General features: G+C 39.9%; 1 protein-coding gene across 3 annotated transcripts; it reads right to left on the minus strand.

The window, feature by feature from the left end:
* Positions 1-538: 538 nt before the first annotated feature.
* golga1 (golgin A1) lies at positions 539-20,067 on the minus strand. Of its 3 annotated transcripts, XM_046386022.1 has the most exons (24): positions 19,875-20,067; positions 18,707-19,007; positions 16,961-17,051; positions 15,491-15,565; positions 13,920-14,017; positions 13,804-13,836; positions 13,458-13,586; positions 13,085-13,254; positions 12,711-12,822; positions 12,500-12,583; positions 11,634-11,759; positions 10,372-10,467; positions 9,921-10,016; positions 9,635-9,730; positions 8,869-9,009; positions 8,655-8,729; positions 7,928-8,017; positions 7,642-7,744; positions 6,734-6,894; positions 6,232-6,390; positions 6,054-6,113; positions 4,620-4,844; positions 4,352-4,438; positions 539-2,219 (listed from the first exon to the last, which is right to left on the minus strand). In XM_046386022.1, the coding sequence occupies exons 2-24, from the start codon at positions 18,833-18,835 to the stop codon at positions 2,139-2,141; spliced, it is 2,517 nt and encodes an 838-aa protein (XP_046241978.1). In that variant the 5' UTR covers positions 18,836-19,007; positions 19,875-20,067; the 3' UTR covers positions 539-2,138. The 3 variants fall into 3 exon arrangements, with proteins under 3 accessions (XP_046241978.1, XP_046241979.1, XP_046241980.1); XM_046386023.1 differs by lacking the exon at positions 15,491-15,565; XM_046386024.1 differs by lacking the exon at positions 13,458-13,586.
* Between the last annotated feature and the right edge of the window lie 533 nt (positions 20,068-20,600).

Below are 20,600 nucleotides of genomic sequence, written 5' to 3' on the forward strand. Positions count from 1 at the left end.
AGGTTAAAAAGTGCATTCAGTGTTTTGATTCTCATGGAGACAATATATTACCCAGAAAGATTGGGGTGACTACATTAGTCTGCTACCTGTCATTAAAAACACAAGATGATGACAGTGTTGCATTCAAAGATGTACTCCTGCGTCCCAATATGCAAATAATGTGCTCACCAGATACAACTTTGGACACCAGAAAAACAACAATCAGACCTAAAATACAGTTTAATTTTCTGTGATTGATTGAATTTTTTTTTTTATGCAAACAGCACCTCGATGTATTTCTGCTTCATATTGTATGCAACTTACTGGAATGAATGCAAACACAGAATCCCCTGGCCTTTACAAATGAAGAACTTCGTAAAAGAAAAACCATACTGCTTAAGGAATTCAACAATGCAGTTTAACAGCAGGCATGCAGATTCCCAGACATCCCACTGATTCTCACCAAAAACCTCTTTATGTTGTGACTGACATCACATTGAGGAAGAAGAACAGTGATGGGCAGTTCCGGTCTATGATGACAATAAATACTGCAAACCGGTTACATCAAAAACATTTACATCCACTGATTTATAAAGTTCTCAATGCATACAGTATGTACATATTTCTACATATAAATAGACATGTGGAATGTACTTTCATTTACATTAGCAAAGGCAGGAAAGGTAGAGTATGTCCTCCAGTCATCTTTTATACAGCATTCACTTATCACATTGTTATTATCCAGATGGACAACTGTAACCAAAATGGTTTATGTTGACACTGAAGGACTTAAACAGTCTGTGTGTTCAGATTGTATCAGCTGTGGCAGCCATTTCTGTTCTGTACTAATTGAGAAAAGACTTTTTCTAACCTTGACCAGAGCTTCCAAGGCATCCTTCAGCTCTATTAGTCAAATGTTTCAGCTAATAGGTAGTTTAGGTCAGAGATGTGGTCAGATTGGTCTGCCAGTCCAGGTGATGGAGGATTTGGGAGCAAGGTTTGCTGGGAGGCTGAACTCATGGTAATAATAACAGTCATGGCCAAGCAGTTTCGATATCCATTTAACCGAGCTGTGGAACTCCAGCACAGCTGTCATCATCAGTATGCAGGTATATATCGGCCAATGGGCAATGAGAAACTGCTGTAGAGAAATGCCAAAGATACAGTATGTTTTGAGGTTTTTTTTTTTTTTTTTTAGAACACAATGATGTCACCATTACATAGTTTGCCCACCAGAAAGCACTTGAGTAGATATCTTGGTCTCAAAATATGAACCAGATTTATCTATCAAAAAATGTTTTTTATATGTTTTTATGTAACTGGACAGGAGCCACAGCCTGAATTCCACCCCTGGAAATCATAGAAACATTTCTTTCACTGCCAGCATGAATATTCTGAAAGATAACGAAGGACACAAATTTAGTCCTATTCCAGTAAATAAAATGTTTTTTATGGCAATTTTAGAAAAAGGGCATTGCAAATGTGAGCCATCTATGTCAATTTGGCTAGCACGAAGAAATAAACTGTCACTGAAACTGAAAGCACATTTGTTTCAGTATCCAGTACAGGTCTTTAAATGACACATTTTCATTAAGAAGACCTCTGTGAAAAAAATGAAAGCGAACAAAATGACAGGATACAAGGCAGCAAGCAAAGGCTGGACCACTGCTGTCCACTGTAGACAGTCAGAACAAGTCCCACCGCGCTGTGCTTCAACAAATCACGTCAAGTTATTTCCTTCTGATCTTTTGTCTTATTGTTATTATACTGATCCATGCTATCTCACCTTTTGCTGTTTCCATAGACTAAAAAATATCAGCTCTATGTCATACGTCAGGGAAGAAAAATAAGACTTGAGACCCTTAAAACTACAGTGTGAAAGATTCCGTTGATCTGCCCTCCATCTCTACCCATCAGTCCATCTGCCTTCACCGCTGAAAACAAAGTAATGCCACTTTAAAATCAACAGCTGATTATGAAATGGTCTTTATCCTGCAAATCTACTCTGCAGTCCCTCTCCACTCCCAAAGAGCCCTTTCCAAACAGATCCAGAGGAATCCATTCAGAGGAAGGCCATTCAAAGCCTAAAGCTGAAGTCCTGCTCAGTGATGGGAGCCACAGAGGAAGGACATCTTCCCTTCAGCTCTCGCTGCTGCTTATCAGCTCCAGTGAGTCGAAGCGCCTGAGACCGAAGGCCGGATGATACCTTTTGGAGAAGGCTTGGATCCAAACCAGGACATCTAGAACACAGAACATACCCCTCGCCAGGTTAGTTTAAATAAAGCTTGCTTGGGTAAATGAATATGAAGTGAATGAAGTGTAATCTCATTCTAAAGAGACATTGGGCATAATACAAGAGCATTTTCATATCTTTCTGTTCTAAACCTCCCTTACTTTCTTTTGTGAAGTTTACTTGTCTAAGTGTTTCCAGTTGGCGTAATCAACCAGTATGAAAGATTTAGCGACATCTAGTGGTGTGATTGCTGTTTGCAACCAAATGTACCCTGTCTCAATTCAATTCAGTTTATTTACATAGCACCAGTTCACAACAAATGTCATCTCATGACACTTTTCAGTTAGAGCAGGCCTAGACCATACTCTTTAATTAAGCAGTAATATAGAGAACCCAATACACCCTCCCCTACGGTAGCTGTTAAACATGTGAAAGGCCCTCTTTGGAGCCATTGTTTGTTTGTCCATTCTAGGCTACTGTACGGCTGGGCGATATGGCAAAAAACGTTATCACAATATAAATTTTTCTATACTGAAAGATATCGATTTTTATCATGATTTCTCTTTCCCCCCTGGCACTGCCAGTTTAAAGCATCTGGACTGAAACCGGAAGAAACCAGAGATTAGTTTTATTAACATATAAAGCAAATGACATACATTAACAAGAGTGATTTAGAAAATATAAGAACAAAACTGCACTTATTCAAATCCTTCAATTTCAAGAGGGAGTGAAAAGTAAAATCTGCAGAATCTTTAACTAATACAGTGCACTGAAGACCAAGCAAACAGCAAAATCTCCATGGTCAATATTTTAAAATGTAAAATGTGTACCAACTGAAAAAAGTGCAAACGCCTTCTTGTAAGGCGTAATGGTCGCAAAAGATGACACAATGTACAGACTGAGCTCGCATTTTCATGCTATCTGAGTAGTCACTTGGATGATATTTTTCCAAGTGATTCGCCAGCATATCTTACATACCGGCTTAATCAGCTGCTCGTCACTTTGGCCATAACCAAACCATCACCACCACCACTGACGTTGTGTAACCTTTTTTGTCAACAATGACTTCAGCTTCGGAGGGTAACTCCAAGTCATGTCCAGCATCGCTTTTACTGCTTTCAGCTCCACCTTCAGCCATTCTATTGTCTTCTGATTTTAGGCTACCTTCTCTGGTAAACTCACGTTAGCTCGCAGCGGTGCAGGGAAGGTGGATTGTGATTGGTAGTTGTTGTGCACCTTTCCGCCGCATGTAATGCACATGATCGAATAAATACGCCCACAGCCGATCACCGTGATCAAACTGAATTTAATCGGGATCACTGATCATGATCGTATAATCGCCAAGCCCTGGGCTACTGTAAAAACATGGTGGTGCAGCATGGCAGACTCTGTGGAAGAGGACCTGCTCTCTCTTTACCTAAACAGTATAAAGCTCATTCTAAGGTAAAGGTAACTGCCTTGTTTGATGTGTACATTTAGTTTCTAGTTTAGCTGACGTCCCACTGTTAACATGGAGCGGGAGGGGTTTAAGACCTGTACTGCAGCCAGCCATGAGGGGGCGATCAAGATATTTTTTGGAACGCTCCTATGTCATCCATCTTTACAGTCAGTCACTGATCTGGACCCATCACTTCTTTTCAGGGTCTATATTTGCACCGCTAATCCCAGGTTTTAGTTGGTGTCGCATGGTGTTCATGTCTGAGGCTTCTCCCCCCACAATCATAGCAAATTAGTGGTATGTTTTGTAATAAAATGTGTGAAGACCAAGAATGAAACAGAGAACTATAAACAGTCATCATCATGCGCAAAAACAGCTGTTCTGTTGGAGAACCTTGCTGATGAAACACAGTCGGTATATAGTGCATTTTGTCTTGTCTCTTGTCTATGACAGGTGTAATGAGCGGTGGAGCGGATGTTTCTACATCCACTTATGGATAATTGTTGAAATGAAGCTTGTGGGCATGTGTCAGTTTGCAACAATGACTGAGATTTAAAATACACAATCCGTGGAATGTAATTAAATTTAAATATCCCTGAAAAGACTTAAATGACCTTTAAATGAAAATGAATTATCAACCTTTCACACTGTGCGGCCCACAGACATGCTGTTAATGACAGTGAAAGTAATGAAACACCAACCTTGTACTCCAGAGTCTGTTTCAACATGTCCTCTTCCTCACGAGTGAAGTTCAGAAGCACGGATACGGCTCGTATTAGCTGGAATGCCTGGCGGAGCAAGACACACAGATTCAGACTAGGTTTGTTACAGAGCATGGCTCAGTCATTTAGTCGATGCATACAAGGCAGACCTACAGTACTGAACACAAAACTTCTGTTAGCCTACTACGGTATTAAAGTTCCTTTTTCTTTTGTTTGTTTGTTTTTTCAATGCGCACTGAGGACTTACCTCAGCCTCTCTGGATGACATAAACTTGAGGACAACGTGCTTGAGGTACTCAAAGTTGATCTCTCGTGAGTCATTGAGGTCTGAGGTGTTGGTCACCATGGTGTTGGAGGTTGGGGGGCTCGGGGTGGATGCTGGTGGTGGGTCTGGACAAACCCTCTCTTGTTTTTCTGCTTTGCATTCTGGCAACTTCTCCTTCCCTTCAGCTTCTGGCTCAGGCTTAAGTTTCTACAGAACACAAAGAAGGAAATACATACTGTATATAATACTCATCTATATCTTCCAAAAATATTAACCCCTTTGCAATGTAGTACAATCTGGTACAAGTTCCTGCAATAGTGTCAAGAGTGGAACGTTGTGGACTTCACTGCTACTCAGAAACACCTGTTTGGAACATTACACAGGTTAACAGGTTTACTGGTAACATCAAAAGATTCTGGGAATGTTGTTACGTTTGTAACTTGCGCTGCAACTGACAATTATTTTCATCATCTATTAATCTGACAGTTATTTTCATGAGGTCTATAAAATGCCAAAAAAATTGTGAATGTGCTCATAACAGTTTCCCAGAGCCCAAAGTGATGCCCTCAAATTGCTTCTATTGTCCAACCAACAGTCTAAAACTTACTATAATAAATGACAATAAAAGCAACTAATTTTCCTTTGATAGGCTAATCGACTCATTGCAGCTCAAGATGCAACACAGTTACACATTACTGAAATGCAAATATTAACAAAGATGCTTACTTCATTAGTTTGCCAACAATATCAAATGTGAACAACAAAATTAGTCAACAAGGTAAACTGCATGTAGTTAAATATCATACAGTTCCTTTATAGAGTGACATCAGGTCAGACACTGATGTTGGACCAAAAGGTCTGGCTCATAGTCTCTGTTCCAGCTCATCCCAAAGGTGTTGGATGGGGTTGAGGTCAGGACTCTGTGTGGGCCAGTCAAGTTCTTCCACACCAAACTCATCCAACCATGTCTTTATGGACTTTGCTTTGTGCACTGGGACTCAGTCATGCTGGAATAGAAAAGGGCCTTCAACAAACTGTTGTCACAAGGTTGGAGGCATAGCATTGTTCAAAATTTCTTGGTATGCTGAAGCATTAAGATTTCTCTTCACTGGAAGTCAGGGGCCGAGCCCAAACCCTGATAAACAGCCACATACCAGACCTGAATTCAATAATAAAGAGGTATGTCCCAAAACTTTTTTTCTACATAGTGTATTTACATTGGAGTTGAAATCATAACAGTTTCTGTGGCCTTCACTGAGTTACTGAACTTAAACCAGGAAGTAAGGTACTGTCAGCCTTCATTTGGTTTTTTTCCCAGCTCTAAACAACACGGTGGACCGGTGCTGCTTCCTGAACAAATGCTTCATCTGTAGACATATAGTCACAACAAAAGAGAACGGGTTCACAGTGACTCACCAGTTCCTTCTGCAGTGTCCTCTTCAGTTCTGCCAGTCTCTGTTGCAGCTGCTTGATGGTCTGCAGAACAATGTAAATGTGTTGTATGAGTGGTGATTGGTACATCTGCTTGGAGCTGATATCAATACTTTATTGAGAGCTAGATTAACAACTGAACGGGAGTATAAGGTTAGCTGACCCTGTTCTTGTCACTGAGCTGCTGCTCCAGCTCTCTGTTGATCTTCTGAATGTGATCCAGATCGTTTACGGTCACACTTCCATTCTGATCCTCTTCACATACTTCAGGGCTGTGAAGCTGTTCGCTCAGGGTTTCCACCTCCACCTCCAGGTATGAGATCTGGCCAACACATGTAAAACCACATGGACCATTAATTCATCCTACATTGGTGGAATGTGATGAAATTTTGTATTTTAGAAATGCTGTAGTTGGAAATAGGTTCTTATATCAAAGAAAATCGGAATATCAACAAGATGAGAGCAAACAGAGAAAGAAAATAAATTTATAAAAAGTAATTACCCACAGGAACAATGAAAATACGCAAAATATGAAAAACATTACAGGAGAAACCTCTACGTTTGGCTGGACATTAAATCCTACAATTTACTAATTTTGCTTGCTGCATCCGTATTGCATGGACAGTGTAAGATCATGCTTATATGTAGGTATTTGGGAGGCTAACCCGAGCCTGGCAGCCGTCTAGCTGCTGTGTCTGGCTGAGCAGCTCCTCCCTCAGTCTAATCAGCTGGGAGTCTTTGTCCAGCTCCATCTGCTCCAGCTGGGCTCGCTGCTGCGCCACCTCCTCCTGCAGCTGGACCAGCGATGCTTGCCGATGCTGTACCTCTGCAAACGCAGACACAGACAATAGATTTCGTGCTAAAAACGACATGTACAGTAAGGGTGGACAAAATCGAAATCCTTCACTTGATGAAAAAGTTACAACATGCAGTTTGTTTTAACACAATCCAAAGTATTAAAGGTTACACTTCTTTTATGAAGACAAATTCTGCAGAGTAGAGGCAACCTAATGTAACAAAGTGACTGTTGTATACAACTGTTGTTAGTTGCTGATAATTCCATTTCTAAGAGGTGTATGAGGGTCCAGTACCTCTATGTTAACAGCTGGCACAAGTACATATGAAACAGTCACCAGAATTTTTAATCTTGTCATAATGGAAAAGCCTTTGAAACAGCACCGATACCATCATGCAATGTTGAACCTCCCTCCGCAAAACCACAGTTTGTGTTCTGTTCTTCAAGAATAAAATGTATTCATGCATATTTACATGGATTGTGTTCAATAAGGCTTCCTTAAGACACCGATCTGAAATAAATTCAGCACATCATTTAATAGCATCATGTTCCTTCTCACAGTGGTGAACCACACTGTATGGACCATATCTGAGCTTTATAAAATCGTATGCTGATAATTAGTCTAACCCTAGGACACCACTTTGGGAAATTAATGACTAGTGTAAGATAAAGGAGAACTATATTAGAGCTTAAAGCTGTGATGACAAAATGAAAACATGTGAACTTCAAGGGTCAATGTTTCCAAAGGATTTAAAATGTGTCTGTGCATGTATGTACCATTCTGGAGTGTTCTGATGTCTTCCTCTCTCAGCGCTAACTTCTCAGTGACTGCTGACAGTTCCTGCTGTGTGCTCTGGAGAGATGAGGTCAGCTTTCCAACCTGACAGCGAGCAAAATCAAACAGAGAGAGCAAGCTTTCACACACAGAATGACACCGAGCTCTCAATTTCTATTACATTTCCTTATACTCTGTGAGCAATCAAATGACAATGTCCACGATCTGATTTTCTGTTCTGTGTATGTATAATTGTAAATACTGCATGATGTGTGTTTGCCCACAGACCTGTGTTTGCAGCTCTTCTTTCTGTTGTCTGCTTTCTTCTATAGCTTCGGCCATTTCCATGCTCTCTTTCTGCCTGCTGTTCAACTCTTCCTAAGGAAATACACAAAGAGTGGACAAGAGAAATTATTTTATTGAATTTTTAATCCCATATACATCTAGTGGATCTGACAATTTTGGTGGATGTTCAGTAAAAAATGATATAACTTTATAGCAAGGCTTTGTGCCATGACTGGGATTTCAGCTGCTTCACAGTATAGCCCCTTTCTCACTGGTCAAAAAAACTCACTAACATCGGACTTGTGTCTTCATTACCATCTGCATCCACTCATTTTTATTATCTATTTACTTTTTATCTGTCTCCATGGAAGGATCGCTCACAAAACGTTCAGTTGGTGGCAAGTTTAGAAAAGAGACTGAAATACAGGGGATAAACACTGTCCCCCCTCTTTTTTTTTCCATGCTGTACCCTGTTTTCTGGTGTGTTTGCATTGTCTAATTGTGACACACCAGAATTAAATAAATAAAAAATACAGAAAGCCAAACTGATTTGTTGACAATGTGAAAGTGAATTTACCAACATTTAAAACACCTGCTTATTCACTATTCACAATACAGCTGAAGACTACACCTAAAGAATGAGTTCTCGACAGTGAAAACTCAGTCAAATGCTGATCTGTGTGTTTAAAAAAAAAAACAACACATGTATACCAGCTGTGGTTGTTCTTACCTTGTACTGCTGCAGCTCTTCCGCCCGCTGCCTCACAATGGAGTCTGCCTCAGCCTTCTGACTGTCCAGATGAGCCTAGCACACACGATGGGAGAGTAACATAGAGCAAACAGCGTTCTCTCTTGACGAATAGTAACGTTTGCCTCATTAATCTACACCTCTCATGACTACTACACAGTGATTAAAACACATCTTGGGGGGGGAGAGAACATACCAGCCTGTCCTGCAGCATGTCTCTTTCTGCCTGTAGTGACGTGATGCTTTCCTCCAGCCGGCTGGCCTTCTCCTGACTCTGCTGCTCCAACAAACACACCTGCTCATCCCAAAATGCCTTCTCTGCACTCCACTCTTCTTGCTGAATAAAATACATGTTGTGGATCAACGGTTTATTGCATAATTTAATATTTTAATTGTGACTGCTCACTTGCAACTGACATGTTTTCAGCAGTCAGGGCATACAAGTTTACTCAAAAGTTAATATGGTTGTTTTTTCAAAACAATAATCCTCAAATTGCAGTATAAGATATTACTAAATTAGCATGGAGCTGTCATTGCCATATGTGTTATTCTTGATACTACCACCAGATGACGCCAAAGTAAAAACATTTTAAAATCCCATCCACTGGTTTAATATTTAAAAATTTTAAGTGACTCTTAATGACATATTGACCTTCACTCAATGTTTAATTCAATTCTTTTTGTGTGAATTAGTAAATGAAAATATGTATTTCATCTTTATTAAGCTCCTAGAGATGAACCATTTTTATACAAATGTCCAACAACAGAGAGGTGACAGCATCCATAGTTCTTGCTTCTGTTTTTGGTGAGGAAAGCTCTACCAGGCCATGTTTTCCAGCTGGCTGAGAAATACGCGTGACAATGTCAGACAGCATCTAGCGAGAGGTTTCTAAGCCACTTCGGGAAGAATCAGGCCTACTTCTGGGGACTAACTTTGCGCTCTTGACTGTTGAAATACTTACCAGTTTATCCACGTGCTGCTGTTTTTCTGTGATCTGCTGCTCTGCATTTTTCAGTCTCTCACTACTGTCTAGGACCTGCTGCTCCAGGTTAGCTATCTAAAACAGAAAATAGCACGATAATTGACTGTGACCAGAGTTCCACACTGTGAGTGAGATTAGGAGCATGTCAACAGAATGCATTTATTTCCTGTTATGGTGAGGGACTAGACACACCAAAGTCAGCCCGACAAACTGGTGATATCTGGTGGCTCTGTATTCTTGCAGTACTATCTGTTTGCTTACTTACTTGTGCGTCCGTTCTCTCTCTGTAGGCTCTGGAGGAGTCGTCTTTGTGTCGGAGAAGGGTCTGCAGTTCAGTAATGCTGCCGTTCATTCTGGATACCTGAAGTCAGACAGGAGAGACACAGATGGATGGGGCAACGGGGCATTCTTTGACAACGATTTACCGTTTAACCTTCATTTAACAATTAAGCCAGTACGAAAGAAAAACCACATTGAAATTAAAATTCTAAGATTTGTAAAGGACAGTCATGTTAGTATAAATGGAAATAAATGAATGAACTCCTTCTTTATTCACTTGACTAGTATTACCTGTTGTTTGATTACCTGTATCTACTAATTCATCCACTTTATCCACAGAAATTCTATTAATTTATAATCATGGCTTTGCCGATTTAGTGCCAAATGATAATAGAAGCAAAGACTTTACCATAGATCAGAAGGCATAGATGGTTTACCTGCGTCTCCAGAGAGCTGACAGTATCAGCATGGTTTGTGCGAACCGCCAGCAGCTCCGCTCTCGTCTCTTCCAGACTTTGCTCCAGGCTGGACTTCTGAAAAGGTATAAACAACTGCACTGAAAAATAGGCGGTAGACTCCCATCTGTCTTACATTTCAATAGGATGTCCCCAAAACAAGTGCACAACACATGTAAAGCTAAACATTAGATGTTTTAATGCACACTGTGTGTGCTAACAAAGACCACAAACTAACCACATGAAAAATGGATGGGAAGCTTCTATTAAAAAGTTAGCAGTTCTTATTATATACAGTTCAGACATAAGACAACAATAATAATAAAAAAAATACTTATGAATGTTTTCTGATGATGTTAGATGTTTGTTTACATCAGCAATGATTGTAAAAGAGACGGAAAATGATCTAATAATTTAACCCAACACAACATACATAATTTAACTATTGTTCATTTTCTATCACTATGTGAACACACATGTAAAAATTACAGATGGGGTCTTTAAAGATCAGTTTTACTGACTTTATACTGAATTGAATCTATTTAATTCCATTTAACTGAAGGATACTGGTCCTAGTCCTAAAAATGACTAATTAATTTGGTATGTACCAAATGTTTTCTCAATTTGGATTCAAAGATTTAAGACTCTTATGATCACCAATGACTCTCAAATTCTGAGCACAAATTTGTTAAAATCCATATAAGTGAGCACAAGACAATCCATCTACCTGACAGCTGTAGCATATCAAGATGCTAATTAAACAACACGGTTATTGCACAGATGCTGGGCTGGTCACTAATAAAAGGCAACTCTAAAATGTGCAGTTAAAATCCACATAAGTTAAGTCACACACCACAACGTCATTCACGTCTCAAGTTTTGTGGAGCATATGATTGGAATACTGAGTGCAGGACTGTCCACCAGAACTGTTGCCCATTTCACTCACACGAATCATCTCTACTATTGTGTCAAAGAACTTAATGGTACACCCAACCAGCCTCACGGCGAGTCACTGAACAGTCCATAACCATCGTGTGCTTAAAACCTGAGAGAATTAAGTATCAGCCTTGCATTTTTGTTGGGTGTACATTTTGGTGTATTGCATATTGCTGCCCTGAATGTTTTTTAAAGGATTCTCATATAAATTATTGAGCTGAGTGAGTTTTTCATTATCTGCCACATGAAATTAGATGGTAGGTTCCAGGCAATGCTGGCCTAAACCAGGCCCTGCTCGTGACATTCACCTCCTGGAGAAGCTCCTGTAGATGCTCATCCTGGCTCAGGTTCCCCTGCAGCCGTCTCTCCAGAGACATCACTTTCTTCTGAAGGTCCATTAATAAGCGTACCTTGTCCTCCTCTGTTACAGCAGCCTGATGATGCCAAGGGAAGACATGAAACTTGGTTCCACCGCTGTTTAATTTATTTTAAAACTCCACTGTGGATATTGCTCTTCTAAAGAACTTATTATCCTACTGATAATTCCAGACTGTCCCAAAGAAATTATCCCTGCCTTGAATACATTCTCATTCTGAATTACACTATAAAGACAAAAGTATACATATACACCTCTTTATGGGTCTGTTTTTCAGGGGTTGGACTAGGCCCCTTACTTCCAGTGAAGGGAATTGCTTAATGCTTAACAGAATGCTGTGTCATTAAATCCATGTTGGTGTAATGGTCCAATGTCCCAATACTTTTGGAGCACACTTAACTTTTATACTAAAAATTCAGTTATAGTTTCAGCATGGGGAAAATGTTAAAGCTAAATTTGCAGTATACAAACAGAAGACTGTCTGAATTAGCTTACATTGTACTCCAGCAAGGATGACACTGACACATTGCCCAATAAACTAGGATAGTAACATCACAAATAGCAACATTATGGATAAAGGTAAAGTTAAGTGGATCAATGTCAAACCAGGATCAAGTCTGCAATTAAACTGTGTGTTCTTTCAGTCTTTTGACAGCCTTAACTACCCTTCCGTGACTCTCCCATTCACGGTGTGGAGTTCACTTCTAGGCTGTTGCCAAAAACTACGTATTACAATATGTATTGCATTTTTAGAACGTGCACAGGGATGGAGAAGCCTCAGTTTGATTACCATCTGACCTTTTGTTGTTGCAGCTTCAGGGCGTCATGTTCAGTCTGCAATTCCTGGAGGGACTTCTCTAAAGTTGACACCATACTCTGTGACTGAGATGCAAACATTTCAAAAACTTGCTTGGTTAAAAACGACTGCATTTACAAATGATTTATGAGTGACTGGTGTTAATAACTTCGGCTAAGTAGCAGTAGAGTATATGTTGTACTTAAAACTGACTTTCTGGAAGTCTTCAGAGACTTGTTGGATGACTGACTGCAGCTCTTGGCATTGTCCATCCAGTTCAGTAATCTTCTTTTCTGCCTCCTCCCTGAGCAACAGCAGTTCCTCTCTGCACAAATCCAATAAAATGCCACTTAGTCATCTGATATTCTTTCACAAAAATCACAGCTCAAAAACAAATGCAGACTTTTAATTTCCCCAGTAGAGTGTATATTGAACTTTTTTAAGATTAGAAAGTTCAACTTAAATTTTTCGTGCTCTTAGAAACTTATAATAACAGTAATCCTAAGTAATCCTTCACCATAATCCTAATTTTTCCTGCAGACTGATTATAAGAGCATAAAATCACACACTGCAGCATTCCTTCTTACCGCTCTATTTCAAGCTCAGAGTTGAGTCTGCAGCTCTCATCATGATGCTGTTCCAGGGCCTTGAGTTTTGCACGAGTCTCAGACAGCCCTCGCTTTGCAGACTGAACTTCAGCCTCCTTGTGCTGAAGCTCCTGCTCCCGCTGGGCAAGCTGCTCTTCCTTCTTCAGCAACTGACAAGCAGAAATGGAAAATAAATTATTAATTAAAGAACATAGCATTCACTGAAGGAAGCACTACTATGGAATGGGGGCTATTCTGCACTGAGGCTAACAGATTGCGGTTAGTGTAGGCCAACAGGTCCTTCCCAGCTTATATCCTCTATCACTGTTTTTAAGTGATGCTAATCTAACTAACCACCTCTACATGTACACACCATGTGTTTAACTTTAGCAAGTTCCTGCTGCTGAAAGCCGTCCAGTTCATCCAGGTCGTCCCTCTTCTGGAAGAGTGCTAAGCTTTGCTCCATCATCTCGTCTAGCCGGGCTGACAGGGCAGCCTTTTCCTAAACAAGCAGCAGTTACATTACACCAATGTACACAGATATGTGGAGGTTTCAACAAGCCAAATTTGTGTGCTTCCCTACTGTAAGTTTTTACATTGTTTCATACTAGAGACACAACAAGCACAAAACACATCTGATTCTCACTCCTTTTCACTTCCTGTTTGTGCAAACCAACTTATGAGGAAAAATCCTTGCATTAACAGATGCAAAAACATACCTTTTCTACAACGGCTATCTTGTCCATCCATTCCTGCGGGTAAAGGAGAGAAAGAAATAATTACGAAATCCACAAATCAGGACTGTTCGGTAAGTGAGACATTTCGAGGCATTTACCTGATCCTTCTTTTCCAGTGCGAAAGCCATCCCCTCTGCCATTTTGGTTCTGCTGGCCTGATGAGACTCATTCTGGTCTTTAAGTTTCTTTATAGATGCTGGGCAATCAAGTAAAAGAGAAACAAAAAGAAAGGAAAAGATGGAAACCATACACAGAGGTTTTGTATGCAAAAGAAGGAACAGAAATCTTAAATAGCAAAGACAGTGGCACCATTAGTAGCTGTGAAAAGTTAGAGTCTGATTAAGAAGTGTGTTCATCCCAGAAGCAAAGACAGGCAAAGACAAGCAATGCATGACGACTGACAAAAACTAAACCAAAAAAGAAAATCCACCCTGAAGTCAACAACTCCTCGAAGTTGCACTGTTCATCACAACCCAGAAGACTAAAGTACCACAACGAACCAACAACAAACTGATGACTTTACTATACCTTAATACCTAATACTTGGTAATATGCCTCAATAATTAGTAGTTCTTGACTATGAAATAAACCTTTAAAGTGAGCGATGAGAAGAGATATTTTGAGGAAAATGGTGACATCTTGGTCTGATGATAGCACTAGAGACTTATGGAGTGCCCAAACTGGAAATGGTTCATCCTCTTGGGAGGATGAATACGCTCGGTTACATGGCAACCTGCCAAAACCCTTTCAAATCCAATAGAGGCAGATTTCCTGTTGTGGTACCACTCCGAAGCTCCAGTGTGCACTGGAACTGTTTCAAAAACATCTTCAAGTAGTTCGTTATCCAGCAGTCACATTTCCAGTAAAGTTGGAGTAAAGTTGAATCGACGACATTACATATTGGGAAAAAAATTGCAGCTAATTATAATAAATGACATAGTACATCTTGTACTTGTGTCTGTGCTTTACTGCTTTTAATTATCAAACACTACAAACCATATTATGTATTTCTTGCCTTTCTCTTTTCTGAACAGTGTATATTACTATATTAGATGAAAAACTTGTACCAAGAAAAGACCTGCAAGTAAGAAACTCTGCTCACACACATCAGATTTATTCCTACACCACTCTCATATACCAGTTTTTCCACTGGCAGTGAGTCCAACAGACCAGAATGCAAAAGAGGATATTGATACTTAATGGTGTGGCTGCAATCACAGCCCTAATGTTCTAAACCATAGGTAGAGTAGCTAGTGAGTTAGGTTTTATACAGTCTATGTTTCTTACACATGCAGTGTCCCACTGTAAGAAGTAGGTGCAGTAGGTTTAGGAGCGGTCATCAGGCAATGCAGAAAAAGTAGGAAAATATGAACTATTAAAGCAGACATGGGGCAGATTGAGGGAAAGTGGGTACACCAACAAATAACAGACAATGCATACGCAACTCTGAAATCAATGTGCTAAACAAACATCAGTGGAAAAGATCTGAAGGTGGATTTTTTGAATAAAATAAAAAAGCATTCAGCGCTCCCAAAGCAAACCTATAAAGCCCAAAATATTGGCATCTGGAATAAAAAAATTCTTTATGGGAGTAAGTGATGGCGGCTATTACAGCTGACAGACAGATGAGAGAAAGGAAGCTAACTGGGAGGAGAGTAGAGGTACGTACAATCCTGATGTTTTTCTAATGCAATTTCAAGCTTGTCCTTGGTCTTCTGCATAATTCGTAGCTGCTCAGCGTAGTCTAGTGTTGGGAAGTAGGATGATGGAATGGGGTATCAAGAGTACATAGACACGCACACACAACCACACACACACAACAAAACACAAACAACAGGCAGGAACAGGCAGATGATGGTAAAGAGAGAGGCAGGAGAAAGTGAACAAAAGGAGAGGGAGAAAGCAAAAGGGAAAACATGATTGAGAAATAATGGAAGGTAAAACTATTAATGATTTTCTTATAAGAGAAAACCATACTGGTTAAGGCTGCATGACAATGAGCGACCTTTAACCTTTTCTAGGAGGTGCAAAGTTACATAAGCCACCCAAAAGAAAAGAGAGTCATTATACTGAGTAGAGGCGAAAAAAAAAACACCTTAAAACTACAAATACGTTTGAACTTGGTCTTGCTGAATAGACACCCAGCAAATATTTCAACAGCAACAAATTTTCATGTTCATTGTGACACATTTGTACAATCACCATTAACAACATTACTGCTAGCATGGCTAACACCTTCTGTGCTGTGCAGGTTTATAAAGAAAACTGTTTTCTTGTTTTAAACTAGAAACAGGTACAGAACACTGTCCTTCCATGGCAAACACAGCACAGAATCTCAAACTTAGGGACAAAGCGGCCAATGAAAAATAACTTGCTTATATTGATTGATATAATGTGTTTAACAAGTGCGTCATATCTGATACACAGTCAACATCTTAATGTAAATTTGACTCCCTAAATAGAATCTGGGCCCCTAAGTGTGTCCACCAAACTGAACTGAGCTGAGCTAACCAGAAAGAGAAGTAGTCATGCCCAAAGACAGCTCAGATAAGATAAACCCTATTGTCCCACGTGTGGGAAATTTGTCATGAGTTCTTCACCCGTGCCATAGCCACATACACAACCGTACAAATCAACAGCAATGATCTGTGTGGTTGACTGACTGACAGAGGCAGGACTCACAAAGTGTAACTTTAGCTTTATGCTACAAGACTCTCACAAACATTTCAAACTGGTTCCAGACAGGCTCTATTCATATTCCTTGGGCAAACACACTTTGTTTGAGTTGCTGTTACCAGTCTCAAAGACCAGAGGCATTCTATTTTCACTACCAAGATCAGTGTGTAATGTGTGTTTCAATGGTTCTTTAAGAGGAGTGCGCTGGTTGGTCCTGTATGGGTCAGAAGGTTAGGTTTATCTATATTAGTTTTCTTATGGTCTGGCAGCTATAAACTTAAGTGCTTTTATTTATTGTGGGCGTGATTGGTTTGCAGAGAAAAAAAAAAGAGAGTAGGCTCTTAACTGACAAGCTGACAAGCTGCACTGGGGTTTAAATTTCTCTGATCATGAGTACTGATTGGTCCTGAGACCTACAGGCTGAATCACTACAGCTGTTTAACCTTGGTCTGATATGTCCTACCTGACAGCTTGGCCTCCAGCTTCCGAATCTGATCATTCCTTCTGAGCAGCTGAGCAGGCAGGTCGTCCCTGGAGCTGCTGCCATCAGATGCCTAAAGACACCAACACAACAAAAGGTAGCACTACATCCTGTTCATAGTGTCCCATGTGTGGCCAATATTCACCAAAAAGTTGCTCTTTCACAGAGCTGTGACGTTCAAAGCATTTCTGTGGCAACTTGATATTTGCATGGCAGGAAACATTGCTCTACTCCCCGCTTTCCTAATCTGGTGACTAACCAGAAATTGTGGTAACTCTGTGCATATCAAGTCCAAAAGCTCAAGAGAAAAATGCTCTGTTATCATACTACGCTGCTGTTGCACTACAAATACCGCTGTGTGATATGTCAGCGCTATCTTGCTTGTCAAAAAAAATAAACATGAAATGGACGCAGAAAGAAAATTTGTCACCAGTCACTGTCATGCAAACAAGCTGGACAAATTGTGTCACCAACACTATTAAGTATTCATTGTTCTAGAAACACAATATGACATATCAGTTGGCAGTGTTGCTACTCAGCAACACCACTAAATAATTTAGCCAAGTAGAAGCAAGATGGAAGTACAGCCTAAGGAGTATGGCTCCCCTGTGAGGGACTGCTCTACCCTGTTAGATGCAGTGAACATAGTTATGGATTTCCTTTACAAGCTCTGACAAAAAGATTTCTCTTGAAATAAGGGAACAGACTGATCAGTCCCTGAAAATACCACGGCACGATCCTTCTGTAAAAATGAGTAACCACAACCAAAAAGAATAAACGCAGGTTTAAAACACACACAGCGTCAGCTGTGAGTGTATTCTGTAGTTTCTGTAACACAGATTTGTGTTCTACTGGTTGGTTCAATCAATACAATGGAGACCAACCCACTAAGTCATCCATATTCTACAGTAATGTCAGTCACACCCAAGCCTTGCTACCAGAGCTGCCTGTCTGGTGACTATTTCAAAAGCCAGTCAAGGTTCCAATCATAGCACTGATCTTAAATTCATGGACTTTCCAGAACTGACTCTGCCCAATTTCATTACAGCTGAACTGTAATATATAACACGTATCATTTCCACATTAAAATATCTAAAGACGATGAGATCTTGGTATATGTTGTACTGAGTTGTGTTCCTATGTTATCCCAAATATTTCCAACAATGTTCAAACCAAGAGAAATCTGTAATTTTATTCAAAGCTAACAATGCACTTCAATAAGATGTCCAAACAACGACTGATTATTAGGGCCGCGTCTTAACAAGAATCGGGATACAATACAGATCACGATACAGGGGTTATAATTCTATATACTGTGATATAATATGATTTATTTATTCATATTATATATAACTACCATGCTACCACAACCACCACTATATGCAGACAATATGAGTAAATAAAAGTTTGTTTGTTGTTTTACTCTGTCAGGACAGTGGGATCTGCCTTCGTATTAACACAACACTGTAACGTCCAAACATCATCAACATCATTAGCACAATTTTTAGCGAAAGTTAAAAAAGATAAAGCAAAGTAAGAAAATAAATAGCTGCAGCATGCTTTTGAGAATCGATACAGAATCACAATGTCATGATACTCCACTGTATCCATATTTTCTTACACTCCTTGTTTATACGCCAAACGTGTAACAAAGACTGAAAAACAAACTCACATAAAGGTTTCAAAGCATCACTCTGGTGAATGGTTCTGATTTCACAGACTACTTACAAAGTCATCCCCCGAGTCCGCCCCCACTGAGGTGATGGATTCCTTGCTAATGGTGCGTGGTATACGAACGCCACTCCGAGGTGCTGTGGCCGCCTCTTCTGCAATCTTCTTCTTCAGCTTGGCAAACATAGTTATCCTTTTAGCGTCTCTTTCTGAATGCAGTTTGCAGATTCTGGAGTGCAAGTAGCTTCACACGATGCATGGAGCTTACGACTTTGTGTTCTGAAGGCTGAAACAGAGCTGCGTCCTTATGCAGTACTGCTCAAGAAAAGTCTGTACTGTTGATGGCATTCTACTACATCTAGAAAAGAAAAGAATGATTAGAATACCAAGAGTGGCAAATGAGGCCATTTTTTGTGCAACAGCCAAACCATTCCAATGAACCAAAGGAAAAAAAGGTCAAGAACCACTCTTTTTGGCAACCATTACTATCATCATGTAACAGGTGGGCTAATTTGAAGCATCGGTGACAGACTGACAAATGGGACCTGATTTTGTTTGTGTTTACTTAGTCTGCTAGTATATAGACCACCTCTAGCAAAGAATCTGACTATAACTTAGAAGGCTTGTGACAACAGGACATTTTACCAGACAAATAATCAAATGGCCATTAAACTGATGTGTCAGTGTGGCTTTGCTTCCTAAAGTAAACCAATATTTCGCTGACTTTTTTCCAGAAAAGTTTGTTTCTGAAAGCAGAAGAAAACTGCTTTCTGAAGGTTTCATTTTCACGCGAAATGCACCAGACCAAAACCTGGGCTACTGCATTAAAAATACTTTTCAAAGTGTTAAAGAAATCTGATTCTGGAGTTACAATACACGTCAACATAAAAAACAGCATTGGAAAACAAAACGAAATTTCGACTTTGTAATTAAATCTGTTTCCATGACTGGGATACCTTGTGTCATAACTCTAAACCTTCTGGCTAAGTAATGTGTGGATAAGTTAGGTGACAAGTTCCTGCAAAGGAAAAGCTCCGTCTGTTGTGTTTCATCAGTGTCAATCCCATTATTAAATATAGAATTACACTGTCAGACTATGTTTTGACAGACACATAGCAAGCTAGACCTTCTAGCCACAACAATGAGAGTTAACACTAACGTTACAACCACCAGTGATGTTAGCTATCGTTAGCTTGCTCGTTCACTAAAGTCGCCTTTCTCTTACCATATTAGCTTGGACAAAATATCAGCCCGTGGCGTTTTCAGATGGTCAATAAATGTATATTCGCCTTTCCTCTGTACAGCTACCGGTGTGGCAGTCGTTACAAACTCGATGAGCACTGCCTCGTCTGAAAGGCTAGCTGCTGCTACTTTGTGAGCTTAGCTACACGTAATCACCCCAACACAGATGACTGAAGACGTCACTGCTGCGTCTCTGTTCATTGGATGGAACAACCGAGCGTTAGCTAGCGCTAGCAACACGCGCCACCTAGAGACAAGAACAGTAAGAGCAGCAGCAGCTTCAGACCTCCATTTACATACGTCTTTAGGCTGTTTATTATTTCAGTTTATTATCTTTTTTATTATGCAGTGAATGCTGACTGTAGGGCTTGAACAAGTTCCCTACACTATATGCCTATATTCTGCGTGTCCTTATAAACCTTATACAATTCTCCGAGTGAATCTGGGCAAAGTGACTGTTTGTCTGCAAAATTCTTTTCTTTTCTTTTGCTGCATATTTCTTCCACCAACTTCTGAAATTTGTGCTATTGTTTGAACAAATATTTTGTTTGCTTAAACAAATAGCACAAATAGTAAGCTTTTTGCCCGGTATTTTTTAGCAGAAACCTGTATACTTTATATTATTTTATATTTTATCACGTTTGGAAGCAATAGCCTTACAACAGTTTTACAACATAAGTATACTTTAAGAGTCATGTGACAAAGAAGT

The sequence above is a fragment of the Scatophagus argus genome, chromosome 4 (genome assembly GCF_020382885.2).
Source record: "Scatophagus argus isolate fScaArg1 chromosome 4, fScaArg1.pri, whole genome shotgun sequence".
Classification (NCBI taxonomy): domain Eukaryota; kingdom Metazoa; phylum Chordata; class Actinopteri; family Scatophagidae; genus Scatophagus; species Scatophagus argus.

What these genes read in the sequence shown, in the direction of transcription:
- golga1 (XM_046386022.1), bottom strand. Translation starts at nt 18,835, where the DNA reads ATGTTTGCCAAGCTGAAGAAGAAGATTGCAGAAGAGGCGGCCACAGCA. An exon ending in CGGACTCGGGGGATGACTTT is followed by an intron (nt 17,052 to 18,706) that starts GTAAGTAGTCTG and finishes TGGTGTCTTTAG; the next exon opens with GCATCTGATGGCAGCAGCTC. An exon ending in AGCTCAGTGACAAGAACAGG is followed by an intron (nt 6,114 to 6,231) that starts GTCAGCTAACCT and finishes ATTGTTCTGCAG; the next exon opens with ACCATCAAGCAGCTGCAACA.